The sequence below is a fragment of the Vigna radiata genome, chromosome 7, assembly GCF_000741045.1.
Source record: "Vigna radiata var. radiata cultivar VC1973A chromosome 7, Vradiata_ver6, whole genome shotgun sequence".
NCBI classification, from domain to species: domain Eukaryota; kingdom Viridiplantae; phylum Streptophyta; class Magnoliopsida; order Fabales; family Fabaceae; genus Vigna; species Vigna radiata.
The window spans coordinates 53,430,033-53,451,571 of record NC_028357.1 but is presented as its reverse complement, the minus strand read 5'-3'; the positions used below and the strand labels follow the sequence as shown (position 1 = coordinate 53,451,571).

Sequence of the window (21,539 nt, the reverse complement as noted above, 5' to 3'; positions counted from 1 at the left end):
ATCAAGGCACGACAAGAAGCACATAACCTTACAGTGTACAAACATGCAAAGTTACAAAGCGAGAAAAAGTGAAAACCCTTCAGCAGATACACCAAAATCACCTAAAACAATATAAACAGGAAACCAAGATACATTAAAGCTTTATTTGATGTTTCTAACACAGTTGACTTGATACATGAATCTTCAACATAAATCTCATCATATTTTATCAAGAAATTCATGAATTTATTCAAACAAATTACAAGGATCAGGCGCCTATACCACGAGCATCTCTTTCTATAGACTAAAGTGCCAATTTCAATCAACCATCAATATCAAATGCAGAAAAGGTTTGGTGATGAGGTCCCTCAACCAAGGTTTTGATCCAATATTCGCCTCAAATTTGAAATCGCAACAAAAAGTACTTTCGTTCCAAAATGGACCAATCATGTGACAGAGAGACAGAAGGAGTATAATAGAAGTCTAGATACCCCTGGTTACAGAAAAAATAGATATATCACTTGCACAAGAAATTACGAATGCATAGAAATATCAACAATAATTTTCTTTATACTTCAACATTCTAAAACGCTTCTTGCTTTACAGGAGTCAACACAATTCTCATTATATTTTGTTAAGAAACTCTTGAATATGTTTCACATAAAATATAAAATTCAAGGATCAATCTCTTCTTCTACAGTGTTACTTCAGAGAATCAAGCAAGCAGCATCACATGCACATACATAAAAATAAATCATGAACGTTTAGTAGATTACTTACTTTAGCCTTGCTCAATTTAGAGGAATCAAATCCAAAAATGCAATTATAACTCTAATTTCAAGCAAATATACACTTGACAAGAACATCAACAACTTGTACTCTACCAAAGGAAAAGCCAGTGGAAGTCAAATGACATGCCTTCGTTTTATTAAGCCAAAGCAGTTATAGCAAGAAAACAATAAATAGTTGCTCTGCCTACCAAAGATCCTCAAAGAAACAAACAATTACAACTCAAACGCTGCACTGCAGGACCAACTGCCAAACAACCAAAACTCATCATCAATTGAGAGCACCAACACCAGTCCCACTTTTGCGTGCAAGCTTTGTCCACTCGGTATGGAAAGCCCCAGGGCGATCGACCCTCTCATAGGTATGCGCCCCAAACAAGTCCCTCTGAGCCTGAACAAGGTTCGCCGGCAGCCTCGCCCTCCGATAGGTATCAAAGTAAGCAAGACTAGCACACATTCCCGGAGTACTAATCCCAGCCGAAACCGCCAACCCCACAACCCGCCTCCACGCAGCCTGCCTCTGCACCATTTCCCTAGCAAACTCCGGGTCGACTATCAAACTAGCCAAATTAGGGTTCCTCTGATAAGCCTTCTTGATCCTGTCCAAGAACACTGCCCTTATGATGCACCCTCCCTTCCAAATCCTAGCCAATTCCCCCAAATTCAAGTTCCATCCTTTCTCGTTACTTTTGGCCCTCAACAAATTCATTCCCTGAGCATAGCTACAAATCTTTGAAGCATACAAAGCCTGTCTTACATCATCAATCAACCTCTTCTTATCCACCCCACTCACACCAGTCTTCCCCAATTCATCACTCAACCCCGCCTCCTTCAACACCGTCGCAGCACTCTCCCTCTCCTCCTTTAACCCACTCAAGTACCGGCAATCCAACGACGCCGCAATCGTGGGCGCTGCTATCGAAAGCTCCGCCGCCTGCTGCACCGTCCATTTCCCCGTCCCCTTCATCCCTGTCTTGTCCAAAATCTTATCCACCAAAAACCCTTCACCATCCTCATCCTTTACTTTAAAAATATCCGCAGTGATTTCAATCAAGAAACTCTCAAGCTCCCCTCTGTTCCACTCTGCAAAGATATCCGCAAGTTCAGAATTCGACAGGCCACCAACGTGCTTCAACACGTCGTAAGCCTCCGAGATGAGTTGCATGTCTCCGTATTCGATTCCGTTGTGGACCATCTTCACGAAGTTCCCAGAACCCCCCTCGCCGATGTAGGTGACGCAGGGGCCGTCCTCGACCTGCGCAGCAACTTTGTGGAGGATGTCCTGGACGTTGGTGTAGGCAGTTTGGGAACCGCCGGGCATGAGGGAGGGGCCGTTGCGCGCGCCGTCTTCGCCGCCGGAGACGCCCATGCCGAGGTAGAGGAGGCCTTTTTCGGCGACGTTGTTGATGCGGCGTTCGGTGTTCTCATACCACTCGTTGCCGCCGTCGATGATGCAGTCGCCGGGCTCGAGGTGGTCGGAGAGAGCGGCGATGGTTTGGTCGACGGGGGCGCCGGCCTTGACGAGGATGATGACGGATCTGGGGCGCTGGATGGAGAGGACGAAGTCACGAGGGGTGTACTGGCCCGTGAGCGGGAGGGAGCCCTCGTTGCGGGCCCGATCTACGGTCTCGTCGACTTTGGAGGCCGTACGGTTGTAGACGGAGATGGGGAAGCCCTTCTCCGCTATGTTTAGGGCTAGGTTCTGGCCCATCACGGCCAGGCCCGCCAGGCCTATGCGTGACAGAGCTGCTGACTCCATTCGAAAGGAAGGGTTGGTGAGAGTGGTGATTTGAGGTTTGTAAAGTGATATTGGAGTATGCAACTATGTCTGAGAAAGTGTCTTTGTGGTTATAAATCTGGACTATCCTTCTGTTAATTATTAATTTATTATTTAATAGATATAGATTATCTATTTAGTAAATCAGGTTTTTTAGGATGTTTAGTTAAACAAGAGGAGGAATGAGCGTATTTTGCTTGGGTTGGTGAGATTGGCGGACTCGTCAAGGAAGTGAAAGGGCAGTGACTCAACCACCAACGAGGAGCTGCCTTAGACGACGTTGCTTCCAAGACGTATCAATGGGAATTTCCTCCACGATCAAACGACTTCGTTTTGTTGCGCCAGTCAACCCCAATATTTTTTATATCTCATGGTCAAACCTCTTTGGCGGCTACCTTTTTCTTAAACTACTCTTATGTTGACGTGTGTGAATTCATATTTATGTATCTACTCCTGAGATGATTAACAATTGTAAAATAAAAAAGTTGCTCTTTGAATATATCAAACACTTCTTTATCCTAATTTTTAGAAGATTTTCAAAAAACTTAAAAACTAATATTTAACACATTTTATGACAGATTTTCTTATGAAACAATTGTCTAAACATATGTTAAATAAATTGTTATATATTCAAATTCTTAATATAATAATTCGCAACTATTATTGATAAACGTGTTATTCTTATTACCATTTAAGAATCAACTATTATTACCATCTAAGAAGTTTAAGGAAACACGTGTTATTCTTATTACCATTTAAATGTCTCTACTATAACTGTAATGAAATAAAACTTTTGAACTTAGGATTGCATGGATAGAAGTTTTATGTTTATGAGTGTAAATCAAACGGAAATAAGACTTTAATATTTAAGTATGAAAATTATAAAATAATAATACCACAAGGTTAAATTATCTTTCAATATTACATAAAAATAATGTATATTAGTATCTTAGCTGTAAAATTGATTTAGTTGATAGTAAGTAATTTATAATTTTTATAAGTATTTCGAACGCAACCCTTCCAAACTTAAAATCCATATAATTGCTATACGAGTCTTTCTTTTTCCTCATGATAAATAGAATTTTTATTGAGTTCAAATTTTAGTTATCATATATATTTATTTTAGTTATCATACATATATCAAATTCTTTTATTGGATTTCTCATATTTGATTTCGACCACCAACCGATCTAAATCAAATTTATACCCACACATAAATGTATATCATTTATAAATTTATTTTACTCCTTGGGTTTATATCTTTATTTCTTATATTTTCATAAAATTAATTCACAACCTGTACTAATGTATTAATGTATGAAAAATAAATTTAATTAAAGATCGATTTTAGTAACTATTTGTAATCACCAGGTCATGTAAATTTATTTATAAGGGTCTATATCAGAAGTGTTATACTATTATTCAGACCTAATCCATGGCAAATAGGAATGAAATTACTCGTTGAACGCGGTCCAATTCTCATCCCCCCATTACATGGACCCGAAATTTCACTATCTCCACTCTTTTTCTTTTTTTTTTTTACTTGCACTAGATACAAGAGAACAGTTATATTTCTGTCACAATGTTGACAGTAATGTACTGGTGTTCAATATTTATATATATTGTACATGATTACCAGTAAGCTCAAAGCAGCAATGGGCCAGAGCAAACACTTATACTCACGGTGATAACAATCATCAGTAAGGAAATTTAGAATACCACATGCTCCCATGATAACCTATATGGGAGCAACTGAAATAACGAGAAATGGTATTATTCAAAAGACAATACTTATAATTCAACGGCCCGAAAGCTATTCAGGTCCAAGACAAGCTTATGCTTCGGGATATAAACAATCTAGGGGTAACGAAACAATACAATCAAAAACCTCAAGCAACAACTTGTCCAAAGAGCTGCTTTCGGATCTGCAAAAGGGAGAAAGAAACTTCATAAGAATCTAATCGTTTGACACGATTTACCAGCTCATCATCTCAAAATAATTACACCCCTTCACCCTTTCCCAAGAAAAAACATAAAGAAGAATGTTGGCTATCAGAAATTCATCATATCCAATGACTAACCAAATTTATCATCCTAAAGAATACTGAAAGTAAACATACTAGAGAGGAAGTTGGCAAATAATGAATTGGATTAAAGGATTTACGATGTATATGTGTTTGGGAGGAGAAAGGAAATGTGAGGAACAATTAATGAAAAGGATCTCCTGGACCAGTCTAGAAATTACAAAGACACAGAAATAGACAAAGAAAGAAAGGACGTATCGAATTTGGCACTAAATCAAAATAGTCAATTTTAGTTTGCTATATGCAATCAATAGAAACTGTATACTAGTAATATTGTGGAATTAACTGAATAGCACTCAAGAAAAATACGTAAATTGGAATGTGAAACATAATGCTACAACGAAGTTATTTGAGTGCGAGCAATCTTAATGGAATCTCCTTCCCCTTAACTTAATAAATATATGATTACTTACAGAGTATTATTGATAATATTGTAATTGTTTGGTACTATTGAATGAAGTTTGTCAAATCTAAACATTGCTTACATCCTATTAATGATGTCATAGGTTACGTTAAATGAATTAAATTATCTATTGAAAATGATACAATTACTTGATTATTATGAAGTTTTTACAAACAACCATGCAGCTTAGAAATTTTGAAGAATAAACTGAGAATTGTTAAAGGTTAAATTAAAGCAGGCCTCATACATACATTCGATTACTTGTCCTAGGTGGCGGCCATAAGAGCAAATCATTTGCCCAGTTTCCCTTATTCTTTGTATTTCAATGTCAAAGTTTCAATATCTAAAAAAAGAAAAAACCATTTTTCTACTTGGAAATAACATGGAAGTCAACTGCATAAATAACTCAGTAGAAAATATCTAACAACGAGGATACATATCACAGAATAAGAATTACTATGCACAAAAAACTTACCTCAGGGAGCTTTTTACGAAACACTACATCAAGTCGTGCATCAAGAGTATTTTCACACACAATCTTTCCATCACGAGAAGCTAGCACCACGCCACCAGAACTGAATATCAACAAAAACAATCAAGTGTGCTAAAACTGAAATTTAAATATCTAAGCAGATAACAGCTAATCCGATTTTCAGAAGCATCATTAATTGTTGTGGGTAAGAATTACTACGTACAGAATATTTAAAAGTGATACTTTTCTCATAAGATAATGTTAAATTATAATTAACCAAGAAGAAAAAAGTAAAGCATAGGTAAATCCCTGAACAATTAGTTAAGATTTAATTGTAACACAACTTTACCAGTAGATATCATGAGCATTATGATTATTGGGTCCAGGTGGAAGATAGACTTGATTGTCAACAATGATCTCTGGAGAATCAACATTTGCTTTGTCAGCATACTCCTGTGCAGCAGAATCCAGCACATGCTCTACCAACTGCAGATCCTCTTTCCGACATCTCAATAAGACAGAAGGTTCTTTCAGTCTTAGCAAACACTGCAACATACAGCCCTTACATTATATTTCATGTCCACATACAAGCATAGAAGGTGATCTATAAACAGCAATCTAGCAGAATGTATCATTACAAAGGTTTAAAAAGGTCATGTAGGGCAGGAATTGAACCCAGGAATCAGGAACTAGTTATGATTCAAAATGTACCCAAACATTACATATACTTATGCATAGAAGGTGATTTGTAAACAGCAGTCTAGCAGGACGCATCATTACAAAGGTTTAGAAAGGTCATGTTGACCAGGTAAGGGTAAGAGGTTAGGACAGGAATTGAACCCATGCCATTGAACACAACACATAGAAAAAGGTTGGTTCCATGTCAGGAATCAAGAAATAGTAATTATTCAATCAAATGTACCCAGGCACTTGGAAACCCGTCCTAAAAATCTAGCTATTAAGGAGAGAGAACCAATCAATTAAATACTCCACGACACATCCCATACTACTTCATATGGGAGTTTGGCATTCCATAATACCCAAGTTCTTATCATAGCATCACTCCTAAGAATAGACATTTTGGTAGCTTTCATTCTATGAGACTTCATTTGCTGACAATTCACTCAACCTCCTTATTAATCAAAACCCACCATAGATAGCCCTGTACAAGAAACCAACAACCTTTTCTAATACGAATTGATAAGTATCCAGGCATTCGGGGAACCCACCCTAAAAGAATAGGTATTAAGAGAAGAGAACCAAACACTTAAATATTCCAGCAAGCATCTTGTAATGCCTGAGTTCCTATCACAAAACAATCACTGAAGTTGATACAATGGCGTCTCCAGGTAATGGCAATTAGCAATGAAAATATTAGTTATAGATACAATGTTGTGCCATCATCATAAATAATACAAAACAGAGGTACAATAAATGAATAAATAACCATAACAACATTTGCCTCTGTGCAAGGCCTTTAATAAAAAAATGCAAAACAACAATCTGATATTAATACTTGGGAAAACAGTAAAATAAAGGCATCGAACCATATGTAGGTGTAACATACTAAACATTTAACTGACCTGAACAATGAGATCTTTAAGAAGGTTTCTGTACACATGATCTTGATCAGTAAAAGTCAAATCATGATGATGACTCACACTCAAAAGTTCCTTGGATGCAGCTTCTTTCATGGAACTGATCACATCATCCTGAGCTTGAAGAACTTTAATTCGAGAAGCATTCAGCTGCATCGAGTACTCACTACAACAAACAGTGAATTGGGCCTTAAAACATTGAATATCACAAGCAGAACTGTTTTTGCCACTTTGAAGAACAACACTCAGATCTGTGTTTCAAAAATACGTCTATCTGAACTAAACCCTCAATCTCATTCATCAAACTTCGACAATATCTTTGACTTCAAGTAATTTGCCACAGATGTCAGTAGCTTAAAGGAAATTGAACATCAACTATCAAACCCAAACAAAGTAAATAAGTAAACAAAAGAGACTAAACTAAACTAAACCTATGGCCACATTTTCCAAATGCAAAAATTAAAATGGAACTAACATTAATTATTGTTTTAATTGAATACTAGGAAAAGACGACAAGGATCCAATAGGCTACTTCACAAGTGATCTAAATTGCATGCATTCGCGAATTCAGCAATTCGGAAGTGTTCAATAAAGATCTGACAGGTCATATTGGCAGTTCAATTAATATCACAAGCAAGGATCAAGATCTAAACAAGTAAGACTTGGTCTCCGGAATTTGATTTCAAGCAATGTCAGCTGACGAACAATCCTAACGAATTTCAAACTAACAGAGACCAAAACAACATAAAAAAAGGGATAGAAAGGTAGTTTAGAAGTTACATCTTCTTGCGAATTTCCACTTGGCGCTCTTTGCGTTCGTACTCTTGCCTGATCTTCTTCTTCTCGGCTTCAACTAACTGCAGCTTCTCGATATTGAATTCCTGTATTCGTTTTGAGAACATGAATTAGAAATCGAAAGAGGAGAAAACCGTACAATGAAGAAATACCTCTTCGGCGGAGACAGAGATCTCGTTGGCTTTTTCCTCTGCTTCCTGGCGGATGAACCGCACCATCTGCTGAATTTGCCTGGAGACATCTGCGTCGTTCATTTTTAGAGAGGATGCTCAGAGACGATACACCAGAAACTTCCTAGATGATTGAACTTGATACGGATTCTCTCTCTGCCCGCGACCCACAACAGCTCACCTCTTATTTATATACCTTCATGTTAACATTTTAAAATACATATTTTAGTTTATGGGTGAATTTTCTTTAATATAAATTTATTAGTTTTTATAATAGTTACTTTAAAAAATAAGGAATATTATAAATCCAATGGATCAATTCATTTTACCCATTTTAATTTGAGTGAATTAAGTTACATAACTTAAACCATCAATATAATTTATTAGCAGTTTTTATATTCAATTAATACTTTACTAAGGGGTTTTTTTTAATGGGATTTCAGGTTTATTATTATAGATAAAAAAAATGTGATTGAAAGGAGAAGACCCACTAAAAATGGTTAATAGAGTTTTCTAACGAAATAAATAAATACTTTGTATCATTACTATAGTATTAAAAAAATTCATGTAATTCCATCTAAAAGTCAAAAACTTAATTGGTCAATCACAAGTTTGATCAATTTACTATGATGTTTTTTTTTTAATTTCAAATTATTTTGATAAAATAATTTATTTATATTACTTGTGTCCTATTTTAAAAATATGTTTTTTTATTGGGGGATCTCTTTTAACATATTAGTCTAATATTTGAAAGTTCTAGTCAATGAAAAAGAGAACCAACTCAGCCCAAACAATTAATGAAATGATATTATAAGAATTTTGCATTGAGAATACATAAAAAAATGCTTATAAATTTTTAACAAAAAATATCTGTTGCATTAAAACACAAATATATTTTTTATGTCATTATTATTCAAATGTCTTTTAAGATATTCTAGTAAAAATAAGCAAACTTAAAATATATGATTCATGATAGTGTAAATACGTTTTACATATCTGTTTTTCTAAAGATTTTAGTTTTAAGTGGATTGAACTGTAAAATAAGGACTAAAATAATCGAATGCATATTCTTTATCCATTCTATTTACTCTAAATTTTTTACTTTTTAACCATATTATAAATTTGAAGTATGTATTCACTTGTTGATAACTTTTTTTTTTTTAATTAACCAACCTTTAAGGAGTATTTCTCCACCATTTTTATTTTCATTTAAGTTGCTAAATTTTAAGTTTTCTTTTACAAGGAATCTGAATCTAAGTTGGCTTTTGCCTGAACTTACTCATAAAAATATTTTAAAATAAATATTAGGAAACTGATTTTTATTTTATCAATAGGAGAATTTATATATTTTTTATTAAAAACTAACTCAAATACAAACATTATGGTACGAGTATATATACTTTTGTCATGCAACCTTATATTTTTTAGTAATATATTAGTAAAAATACATGTAGATTAGTAAAAATAATTTTGTCATGCAACTTATATAATGTAAAATTCTTATATATTTACTACCAATTCTACTTTAATGAGGTTTTTTGTTTTTGTAAAATAATTAATATTTATTTGGTATGCATGATAAAGAATTGAAAATTATACGTTCTTAAAACCTAAGGGATCATTTATATAAATAACATAATAACAAATGATAAAAAATGATTGTGTATAATAAAATTAAACTAAGAAAACAACATTAAATCTAATTATATAATTTGTCAAAATATTTTTCCTTTTTGGAAAATTTTCTTTTATACCCTATGAATTCACTTGACAACTAGTTTTTTAAGCAAAATATCATATTAAGCATATTAAAAAGTAGACTGTAAATCTAAATCAATTTCAATTTGTACAAGATAAATTATAAATTGAATTTATTTTTAGTCCAGATGGACATCCATCATCTGTTATGTTCTTTTCTTTTGCTCTATAACTACTGTTGGAAACATAAATACAAATACAATTATCTTTCTATGAGCTTGTAAAATTGTTGCAACTGCACAGAGCTCAGAATTCAAGGCCATCCATAAAATAAATGAAGATAGTAAAGTCAGTGAGTGCAGTTAGTAAGTTACAGGCACTGTATTGATGCAGAGAAGGTTATAATGTTAGAATATGATCAGCTTGAATTGAAGACCTATTCAAAATATTCTGTTCTAAAGTCTGAATCTACATGATATATTTTTGTCACTTTCAGTAAAGATTTAATTCTCATTTGTGTATGTAAAATTATAAACTAGTCAATAAAGTTTGAAGTGGACGGGTCGATTATTGGACCACATGCAATTAGCAGTAGGGCAAGTGTCAGGAATGTGGTTTTCTAGAGGCAATCATGTCCACGAGTTGATTTTTCTATTGTATTTATTTTTGTCATATCACTTTCATGCATGTCGAACCAGAAAGTGTACCAATGCCGAAGGATAAGGCCCTAATCTTTCCTTTTCTCCTTCAACCCACATTGTGAATGAGAAGTACAAGCATCTTCTTTCTCTCTTTTCTAGCATAAGATAATTTTACAAACTCAAAAAATGACCATGGTGTCAATAGCATGTTAGGTCCACTGCAATCTAATTAAGGGTATAGGACTTCGAGTCACTATCTTCAATGTCCGAATTCGAATGATTGATGGTTATTTCCATCATTCCATAATTCTACCATCACCAGCATTTGCAGTAACACACCCATTGGCTTCGGCCTCTAGTACTTACACGAATGTTCCACCATCTATATGATTTCTGTAAGAAACAGAAGGATACCATTTTTGGAGCTTAAATTATGCCTACCACGAGCTCCTTAAAAAACAAAACTTGGACACTGTTAAATAACCGGGTAGTTAAGTCCTTGATTGCAGTCACGTACGTGTTCATAATCATATTACAGTTGTTCACAGCAGGGGTTGAAACTCGGAACCACTCTACTTCAACTCTGCTTGCTTGAATTTAGGTAAATAATTTTTTACTTTCTCATTGTCAGTTTAATTTGATACTTACGGCTATGAGTGAAACTCTCTTTGAATAACGTTAGTTTTGGATTGGTAATGGTAACCGGAAGAATTGGATATCATTAACATCTATTTTACTATGGTAGCTGCTTCCGTTAATTTGATGGTAGGAGATAGTACATAGTACAAATTCAGACAGTAATCACAACCATTATTGCTTCATGCGTCTGTATTTGACCGTAGTTCGAGAATTGACCCTTTCTATGTGTTATTAGATAAGATTAAGACGAAGGTAGTTGGTGGTTGAAAAGTTGCGATTTTGGTATCAATTTTCGTGGGATTACTTGGTTTTTCACGAGGAAGGTGTGATAGGAAACCCGTGGTTTTTCATCTGCTTCGTGCAGCTGAACTTGTTAATCTTTTTTTCGTATCCTCACGGGAAGCAGCTTTGAACTCCTCGGCATAAAGGGATCGAGAATAGTGATACTGATACTGTTTCTTGCTTCTTGCTTCTTCAGTTTATACAATCAGCGAGGTGTTTGGATATGAATCACTCTGGGGCTGGAAGTGATGATATAAGAGCGGTTGAAATTACCAAGGATAGGAATGGAATAGGCCTAGTGGTTCTGCGGAACCATCGAGGAGCTTCAGCAAGGGTCAGATTCTTATAACTCTCACTGATCTCTTACATTCACCAACTTTTTGCAGAAATAATTGTATGGTAAATGATTATTACGTTGAGATCAATTTCTACTTTACATGTTTTTGAAACTTGTATACGAACTTTAAAATGTCATTATGTGTCAGATAGAAATTACCCAGATCATGCCATCCCAGAACATATAATAGTTTCTTTCCTTTTTGATTCTGAAATAACTGTTTCCATAAATTGATGTTAGCGTGGGTGACACTTTTAGGTTAGTTTGCACGGAGGGCAGCTTCTTTCATGGAAATGGGAACGTGGGGAGGAGCTTTTGTTCACTAGTAGTAAGGTAAACATTATGAGGATTTTTACTTCTTTTGTTTTTTGTTTTGGAATCATCTATTATTTAATTAGCTTTTACTTCAGGATGTAATTTTTTTCTCTGTATTTTCTCAGGCAATCATAAGTCCTCTCAAACCATTACGAGGAGGAATTGCAATCTGTTTCCCTCAGGTATGATTTCAATGTCGGATAATAATTTCTAAGAGTAAATTGCACCAACATATTCATACCAAGAATAAATAACAGAAAAGTTACATACAGAGTTAGATAAACAAGGATTTTTTTTTTTTTGACTTTTTGTAATTTTATATTTCCAGTTCAGAAACCGTGGATCATTAGAGCATCATGGGTTTGCCCGGAACAAAATGTGGGTAATTGAACAAGATCCTCCACCGTTACCCACTGATTCTGGTGAAAAAGCCCATATTGACTTGCTGCTCAAACCAACCGAAGATGATCTGAAAATATGGCCACATAGGTTCGGAATTAAATGCATTTTATCTTCTGAATTTAGACCATAAAAACATTATATAAATTGTGAGAAATTATAACGATACGCCTAAATGATGACACTTTTCTTGTCCAAGAATTCACATAGCAAGAAAAATAAAAAGTAAATGAATTCACATGTGGGGGACCTCGATTACAAACATGGGTAGTTTTATCATGTTTTTTAGCATCCCACCTAAATTGTGGGTTGAATCTCCGAATATTTGAGATACTGATCTGGAATATTTTGTCCAGCTTCGAACTTCGGTTAAGGGTTTCTTTGGGAGGAAATGGATATTTAACTCTGATTTCTCGAGTCAGGAACGTCAATAGCAAGCCCTTCAGTTTCTCCTTTGCGTACCATACATATTACTCTGTCTCTGATATCAGGTCCGTAACCAAATGTGATCATGACAACATACATTTGACATAAAGAAATAGATAACGTTGAATAAAAGATGAAGTGATAAATTTTACATAATTAATCTCTGACTATCATTGGCAGTGAAGTGAGGGTGGAAGGATTGGAAACTCTTGACTATCTAGACAACTTACACAACCAAGAACGCTTCACGGAACAAGGAGATGCATTGACATTTGAATCAGAGGTGAGACAACTGAGGAGTTGTTAAAATAGTGACATTGATTTAAGAAAAAGTGAGATATTTTTATGTTATTGTCGGGATGTATTAGGTGGATCGAGTGTATCTTGATTCGGGTAGCAGTGGGGTGGCTGTTCTAGACCACGAAAAGAAGCAGACAATCGTCATAAGAAAGGAAGGACTCCCAGATGTTGGTATGGTTCCTTGCATTTCCAAATGAAATGGTGAATGATGTTGGTACGGTGAAACTAACCAAGTTTGGTTTTGCATAGTTGTTTGGAATCCGTGGGAGAAAAAGTCCAAGGCGATAATGGATTTGGGGGATGAAGAGTACAAGCAGATGGTGTGCGTGGATGGTGCAGCGATTGAGAAACCAATCACGTTGAAGCCAGGTGAAGAATGGACTGGCCGCTTGGACCTCTCTGTGGTCCCTTCCACTTGATATGACATGAATTTGGTATGGAATCAATCTTAGGTGGAGTAGTTTAATGTTTTTTGTTATGTTTTATTTTGTTTGACAAAAAGTATCTACGCCATGCATGTGCTCCAGAGTTGTCTCATAAACTAACTAAAACATACCATCCAGCATTCTTTTTGGCTGATGCTCAACCTCTCTATGCATATTCTCAAACTTACTATTCATGTATGCTTGTATATAAAGACTACATGTCTAATATGTTGCTTCACTATGCTTTTCCCATAAATACATAACACATATGTGGTTAATTTCAGATAATGAATTGGCTAATTAGTACTTGTATAAAACTAATAGGACATATAATATGAACCAGAAATCACATCTTCAACATTTTATTTGAATGGTTCATGTCAATTTCGCAAATAACATACGGGTCAATTATTAAGTGAAATCAACATAAAATTCATATTCACCTTACAATAAAAATAAAAGTATCAAATAATTCTGATAATGTTTGTAGGGATATGTTCTGTCGAGTGCCCTTGACAATGGTATATACACTCTTTAACTGTCTATAACTATCTTAAAACATCTTTTTCGGAATGCTTCTGCAACTTATATCCACATTTCAACCTTCTATATTATTATTATATGATTTTTTTTTCTAATAGAAATCGTAAGCCATTTTTAGTTATGTTGCTGAACTTTGATCGTCTAATTATACAATTGATTCCCCATACAGCTTTTAATCATAAGTAAATTATGATACAAGAAATGCATGATGTTTTTATTGATATATTTTGAAAGAAATATTTTTGAAAGACGTAATCTTAATCAAACATGAGTATAATATTGATATAATCCTTTAATTTAAAACTTTAGATAAGGAGTGTATGCGTCTTCTTTTTTTATATATATTGTCCAACTTTTTTATTTTATTCAAAGTTCAAAGACTAATACTTAAATATCTCAAAAATGTTATAATTTATACATATTTTATTTTGAAAATAGCGTATTTCAACTTTTAATAAACTCTAACTCATGTGTTCTTTATAAAATATGGCTCTGTCAACTTTTTTATTTTTTACATTTCTAAAGTAAAAACAACATTATCTTACAATTACAAATATTTGAGTGTTTATCATCAAAATATATTATTCTTGTTTGACTTAACAAATATATCTAGTGACATCCATAAATTTTAAACAATAAAAGTAATATTATTTATATATAAATTTTTAATATTAAAATATAATATATCATTATTTTATTCGTAGATAAATTTCATAATTGTTCTATGCAAGTTTCTTTTATATATTTTCTGTACCAAAAAAAAAGTATTTTTGACACTTTTGTTCATAAATAATATACAGTATATACTTGCTTTTTCTAATAAAATATGAATTTATTTTGTTGTAAAGTGAGTATAGAAAGAGGATCTGGTGTCAACTTCACCAATCTTTTGATTTTGGTTTACTTAATGTTAATTATTGTTAGTTATTGTTTGAGAATCATGTTTTACTAAAACTAATTATTTATATTATTATTTTCATATTGTTTTTTGTCTTCATTTTGTTGCCATAAATGTAATATATGTATTTAAAATCATTTTGGTCTATGTTGGTATAATAAAACTCGACCTATGTTTGCCTAATATAACTCTGCCTATGTTAATCTAATACATATTGGGTTATATTAGTTTGATACAACTCGACTTATGTTGGTTTAATAGAATTCTATCTATTTTTGCCTTATACATCTCGGTTATCTTGGTTTGATATGACTCAATTTATTTGGCTTGATACATCTCAACCTATATTGGCTCAACCTATCTTGGTCCGATGTATCTTGGTCTATGTTAGTTTAGTACATATTGGCCTATAGTGACATGGTATGTTTTAGCCTATGATGACATGGTACATCTCAATCTATGATGATCTAGTACTTCTCAATTTATATTGGTGTGATCCATCTTAGTCTATGTTGGTCGAGTATATCTCGATCTATGACAGGCTAGAACATCTCAATTTATGATGACCTAGATGTTCTCATGATCACCTAGATATTCTCAATCTATGATGACCTAAATGTTCTCAACCTAAGATGACTATGATGATTTTGGTTAATTCGAAATATGACTTAGGGTTAAGAAAGATTATGTAGATCACTAATTAATATCAATTAAGATAATCATTTGCAAGTCCAAACACAACCAGGTAAAGGCTCATAAGTTTAGTATAAATAACACTATTCACGAGATAACTACTTACGTACTCATTATTATAACATCTACTTCTATCTAAGACACTTAATAACTTTGAACATCAAAGTCTCTTTTGTCAACATATTCTCTCTAGATCTTGAAAAAACATAAACCTAAAACCTATCAACTTAAATGTGTGAAATTGAAAACACACTCTCTATTAATCTTAAACTACAACCAAATTCGGGAATATTTTGATTTAAAAAGCAACAAATCTTTACTAAAAGAAATTGAAAAATATTTACTATATGATTTCAGTTTTATAAAATAAATAAATATTAGTCTTTTTGTTTTCCTAATAGATCATTATTTCACAAAATTCCTTTTTTTTTTCAATTTTGAAAAAATGTTTGAAAGTTTTTTTTTTCATTATGTTTTAGGGGTTTGATAAATTAACAACAAAAATTCTCGCTCACATGTTAAAGATGACCATTTTTATAAGTATTTAGACTTTATTCACTTGAATGAATTTGGTGATTGAATGGATTTGAAGATAAATTTTTTATTGTTTATTTGAGTAAATTTTTTTATAAACTTTACTTCCAAATCCAATATCATTTATCTTCAAATCCACTTAAATAAATAACAAAAAAGGTTTACCTTTAAATTTATTCAATAATTTTTTTCTAAATTCATTCAAATAAACAAAACATTAATTATTCCATAAAGAAATTTTCCTAACATCAAAATATAAAGAAAGAGAAAAAGTTTTCTAGGATGTAGCAAACCTGAACTTAAGATTCAAATTAAAAGTAGTGGAACAAATGATAGGTACTCAAGAAAATAACTCCTATATTTTTCCTATATATAAGAAAATTTATAATTATTTCGTACCGTACAACTTAGATTTGTCAGTTTTATCTTTTTCTTTCTGAACATCGTTTTTAATTTTAATATATTTGGCGACAGTTGTCTTTTTTTAATTAAGCATTCTAAATTTGACAAAAACATTAAAATAGTGTAATTTTGATTTTAAAATTATTAAAACAGTGTAATTTTAAAGTTATATAATTTGATACGATTTTATTTTGAAGAATTTGTGTCAAGTTTATACTATTTAAAAATTTATCATAATCTTTTTTAATTTTAATTTAAGTTATGTTAGTTTAGTATGATTTTAGTATATTGTGATATAAAATGAAATCATAGTAAGATTTTAATGTATTATAATATAAACGAAAGTTGCACCAGTTTTATATGACTTTATTTTGTTAGTATTTTTTTAATTGAAGTCGTATTAGTTTAGTATAATTTTAATGTATTGAAATTTTGTCAAGCTGATATTACTTTAAATTTATACCACTTTGATGGTATTAAAGTCAAAATTATAGTATTTTTGTCTCTAATTTCAATAGAAGTTTTTCTAGTTGAAGCTTATGGAATCCCATGTCATAAACTTGACTCATAAAAAAAAATACTAATTTATAAAACTAATAAAATACATATGAATCTTCAACTTTTCATTATATTTTGAAACTTTGACGTAATATAAGTTGGTAGTGTACAATGAGTTAAATAATTGTTGATAAGACTTGTAAGAAGTTTTTTACTTGGAAAATGATATTTTGACACCAATTTTTTTATATCATTTTGACACTGTACACGTGTCAAAATGTGGTTGAACGATTTCAAATTAAAAAAAAAAATTGATTTTTTTTTTTCAAATATACCCTTGTCTCAGTTTTTTTTTAATTTGAAATCGTCCAATCACGTTTTGACATGTGTGCAGTGTCAAAATGGTGTCAAAATATCATTTTCCTTTTTGCTTAGGGTAGGTATAGGTTGTTTTGGGGGAAAATAGTGTAAGATGAGAGGTAAAATATGCATGTCCTACCAAAATCCCAGTGCCCATAAAAGTAGGACAATTTCCCATCATCCAATTGATGCATCACACCATGAAAACACTTAACTCGTAATCAAACACTTCCATATGCACAACTCATTGGTCTGTGTCTTCCCCACACCACAGGATAACTTCTGGCCCTCCTTCAACCAGACTAACTTACAAACAGTACAAACACAATTCACAACTGAAAAATGCAACCTTTGCAATAACAAAATCTTCTCTTCCACCAATATTGTTACACTTCACGTTTTGAAACTTTGATTTGTATATGCACCGTCTGCGAAAGCTAACTTTATTCGATGTTGTTGGGTTTTGTAGACTCCTAACGAGAGGAATTGAAACGATCCACATTCCTTCACGACCAACCGTTTTTCTGGATAATGACCTGTGTATTAAGGCTTTGTTACGATAGCCATCGAAGAGGACAAGGTAGTTTAGACTTTAACGTTGGCTGTTGGAGGAAAAAGACAACCATAATTTGGACTGGTTTTTCTCCTTATCTTGTTTTCTTTAAATCACCATTCACAACACAATTGCCGTATTCAGAGCGTGGAAAGCTAATACTGTTACTCGTATACTACTTTCCATAATGCTACTTCTGATTACAATTAATTTATATAAGCCTTTAGAAGTTAATTTCAATGGATCCCTTTTCTCAATTATTTAAATATCAACTTTAATATATATTTTATTATTTCTATTTAATCTAATACTTTCAAGTCATTCTTAAATTCTTAAGAAAATATTTATGAAAAAATATTAAATGTTTAAGAAATCATCTTTTCAGAAAATTGACACTTCTTGAGAATAAAAACTTAAAGAAACAACTCCGACTCTTCTGATCTCAAATTTAAAGATTTCTTATTCTATTTTTATTTATTTGTCATGTTTCTTTGCTATTATTTAGTTTAATATTTTTCAAATATATTATATACTTTTTATTCTAAGATTTTCTTTTATCAAAATTTAATTTTAATTTTTTGAAAAAAAAAATTTCAGGTTAAATATTGAACATTTAAGTTTTAGTTTTTTTAAACTTAGTTTTGGTTTTTTCTTATAAACTATACTCGACTTTATAGTACTTGCTTATAGTACGAGATGTTGTAAGTATTATCAGATAGAAATTTTATTTTATAGGGTAAAAGAATATTAAATATATATTGCATACCTTTTTTGTCTTAAGATACCCAACTATACTATTGTGTACTATTTTTCTTTTTTTACGTAAACTATCAGTTACCATTAAGAAGTTTTGAAAAACTTTGTTTTTCAAAAATCTCAAACTTTTCGAGATAATTTCTTGATTTTTGTTTCAATTACTTTTTTCATCACAAATTTGAATAATTTTTACTTTTAAATATTTAATTTTCACACCCTTGTTTATTGTGAGACGTTTATTACTCTTAACTAATTCTAAATCATATAACTATTAAACTAACTATTGCAAAAATGAACAACTGATTTTATTTATTTTTATCCATTATCCGTGATGAAGTGAGTTAAGTTGATAATCAAAGGCAATATTGATTCCTTCTTTTTCGAAAGTTGACTTTATAAAGAATCTGTATTATTTAAGAAGTCTGGTTCAGTTTCTCTTGACTTTATAGTATATATATTTTTAACATGCATTTCTTGACCTAATTCTTTAATTTATTTTTAAATATTATATTATATGAGTTCTGAAATCTGCTAGTAAAATTAAATATCGTAACATTACAAAGATTGACTATTGTTTATTTTATTTTATTTAATAGTTTGAAATATTTTATTACAATGGCCCAGTAGGTCATGTTTTAGAACACATGATTAACTATAATTGATAAATTAATTCCCAAATATATAACAACATACTCCTTTAAAAAGATGGCCATTATGCAAAGAATTTGCATAAGATGCATTATTGATGATGAGATAGTAAATAATGTAGAATACTATAATGTTTAAAGATTGATAATCCAAAAAGATGAATACAGTAGAAGGAACAGATATGGATAAGATATGGTCGTATGATAAATAAATTAGAAAAAAATAAAAAGCATTAAACAGAAAGAAAGTTGTTTATGCAATTGTAGAAAATGAATACTGAATTTTTGGGGCAGTTGTAAAAGTCGTTTTTCGCGTTGGACCATTGACAACATAGACTGTTTGTCGTTATTGTAAAAGGACTAATGATCATTTCACCACTCACCAGCCACTTAAACCTGCTACTCATTACTTCCACCTTCCCCTTCTTCTTCTGATAAGAGAATATAAATTAATGAGTAGATCTAATTGAAGCTCTTTTATGGACTAATGCTTCTATCTTTTATTACATTTTTATAATATAAAGTTTGATATGATATTTTTTGACAATTTTTCTTAATAATATTTTTATAACAGAATACCTATCATCATTTTATTAATTTATTTAAATTTATGTTTAAAAAATATATAAAATAAAATCACAAACAATCATATATACATTATAAAAAAGAGTTATTAAAAGAAGTATAAAATTATCACACATCTAGATTCATTCTTCAAAGTAACATGCAAATAATGAATTCGTCCTATTTCAAGGTCTTTAATTAGATCCTTTCGTATGATTATACAATCGATTTGCTAATAGCCATCTAATGATTAATATTGTACACTCGAAGTGTTAATTGTCACAGTAATTCTGTTTTTTTTTTTTTTTTATGTATAATGTAAAGATTTGTGTATTATTAAAGATTTGTATATTATTAAATTAATTAGAAATAAACTTGTATACTGTTTGTAAAACATGTAGTAGATATAAGAACTGCAAATTTACCGCATGATATTTTATGTGACCGTGTACAAGTTTTTTTCTCTCCCTTTAAAATTATAATTTATTTTCATAAGATAATTTAAATATAGTGAATTTTAATTTTTTTATCAAATATTTCAATTATCATTTAATTTCTCTCTTTTATAAATGAGTTTTTCTTCTTATTAGCTTAGGTACTTAAATTGTATTCAAGTAAACTTAGAACGAGGAAACAGTACACAACTTTTTCTTATTATAATAACTAAAAAGATAATTACACTTACGATAGAATTATTATATATTTGGGTCTTCTAATGTAAAAATTAATTTTTTTAATTTATCATTCCATTTTAATTTTTAATTTTGAATAAGTTGATTGGCAAGTCTTTGTCTTTAATTTGGTGAGATTAAAAATATTAGTTTGTCTTGTTAAATTAATAGTAAGTTGATAGATTTCACTCATATTAGAAAAGTCAAAATAAGTCAATTGGGTTCACACTGGTCAACTTATCATAAATTGAGTTAAAAATAAGTTTCTTACTTTTTGTAAGTTAGAAATTTTATAATCAAACTCAACTCATAACTATTTGATAGATGGGTTAATAGATTGAATCCTTAATAATATTTTATTTCTTTAATTTATTTTATATATTTAATACAATCAAAGTTTAATGATTTCATTCATTTTTTTATAGTACCACAATTAAAGTTCATTTATTTCACAAAACATTATTATTAATATATTATTTAAAAATTAAAGCATTAACCTAAATAATTCAAGTAAACAAATAAATTAAATCTCTAAACTCTTCAAATATTATTAGAGATTAATCTAGTATTTAAAAAAATCAAAATATCAATATACAAAATTGAAAATACTAAATAATCATAATAAAAAACCTATGAAAAAATATAAAAAAACTAAGATTGATATTGATGAATTAGCAATTAACTTATTTTTAATTCAATTCATATTCATTTAATTTATAAGTTAAGCGAATTAAGTTCAATTTAACCATGTTTAAAACAAATATTATTTTTTAACTCAAAATGTATAATAAGCAGGATTATTATAGATTTGATAACCCATTTTCCTGTCTCACCTTACCAACCTAACATTGTGTTCTTTTTAAATTCTCAATAGCAAAACGTTTAATATAAT

At 31.3% G+C, this 21,539-nt stretch overlaps 3 protein-coding genes across 6 annotated transcripts; 1 reads left to right on the top strand and 2 right to left on the bottom strand.

Annotated features, from left to right (window-relative positions):
• Window positions 1–878: 878 nt before the first annotated feature.
• On the bottom strand, window positions 879–2,609 carry LOC106768317 (6-phosphogluconate dehydrogenase, decarboxylating 2, chloroplastic). The gene has a single exon (XM_014653391.2). It carries the CDS (start codon window positions 2,524–2,526, stop codon window positions 1,039–1,041), a length of 1,488 nt encoding a protein of 495 aa, XP_014508877.1. The 5' UTR covers window positions 2,527–2,609; the 3' UTR covers window positions 879–1,038.
• Window positions 2,610–4,093: 1,484 nt separating this feature from the next.
• Window positions 4,094–8,248, bottom strand: LOC106768316 (V-type proton ATPase subunit E). Its single transcript, XM_014653390.2, has 6 exons — window positions 8,049–8,248; window positions 7,882–7,982; window positions 7,087–7,267; window positions 5,853–6,049; window positions 5,507–5,606; window positions 4,094–4,469 (listed from the first exon to the last, which is right to left on the bottom strand). The coding sequence occupies exons 1-6, from the start codon at window positions 8,148–8,150 to the stop codon at window positions 4,434–4,436; spliced, it is 717 nt and encodes a 238-aa protein (XP_014508876.1). The 5' UTR covers window positions 8,151–8,248; the 3' UTR covers window positions 4,094–4,433.
• Window positions 8,249–10,559: 2,311 nt separating this feature from the next.
• LOC106766779 (putative glucose-6-phosphate 1-epimerase) lies at window positions 10,560–18,162 on the top strand. Of its 4 annotated transcripts, none has more exons than XM_014651535.2 (9): window positions 10,560–11,006; window positions 11,523–11,660; window positions 11,922–11,996; window positions 12,104–12,160; window positions 12,307–12,467; window positions 12,734–12,868; window positions 12,984–13,086; window positions 13,172–13,274; window positions 13,353–13,769. In XM_014651535.2, the coding sequence occupies exons 2-9, from the start codon at window positions 11,550–11,552 to the stop codon at window positions 13,520–13,522; spliced, it is 915 nt and encodes a 304-aa protein (XP_014507021.1). In that variant the 5' UTR covers window positions 10,560–11,006; window positions 11,523–11,549; the 3' UTR covers window positions 13,523–13,769. The 4 variants fall into 4 exon arrangements, with proteins under 4 accessions (XP_014507021.1, XP_014507019.1, XP_022640023.1 ...); XM_014651533.2 differs by lacking the exon at window positions 10,560–11,006 and adding an exon at window positions 11,175–11,367; XM_022784302.1 differs by lacking the exon at window positions 10,560–11,006 and adding an exon at window positions 17,926–18,162 and having other exon boundaries at window positions 11,374–11,660; window positions 13,353–13,537.
• Window positions 18,163–21,539: the final 3,377 nt, after the last annotated feature.

Coding starts and splice junctions, on each gene's coding strand:
- LOC106768316 (XM_014653390.2), bottom strand. CDS start 8,150: ATGAACGACGCAGATGTCTCCAGGCAAATTCAGCAGATGGTGCGGTTC. Junction 7,983..8,048: donor TCTCTGTCTCCGCCGAAGAG/GTATTTCTTCAT, acceptor AAACGAATACAG/GAATTCAATATCGAGAAGCT. Junction 5,607..5,852: donor AATGCTCATGATATCTACTG/GTAAAGTTGTGT, acceptor GTTGATATTCAG/TTCTGGTGGCGTGGTGCTAG.
- LOC106768317 (XM_014653391.2), bottom strand. CDS start 2,526: ATGGAGTCAGCAGCTCTGTCACGCATAGGCCTGGCGGGCCTGGCCGTG.
- LOC106766779 (XM_022784302.1), top strand. CDS start 11,550: ATGAATCACTCTGGGGCTGGAAGTGATGATATAAGAGCGGTTGAAATT. Junction 12,161..12,306: donor TTGCAATCTGTTTCCCTCAG/GTATGATTTCAA, acceptor TTATATTTCCAG/TTCAGAAACCGTGGATCATT. Junction 12,468..12,733: donor CTGAAAATATGGCCACATAG/GTTCGGAATTAA, acceptor TATTTTGTCCAG/CTTCGAACTTCGGTTAAGGG.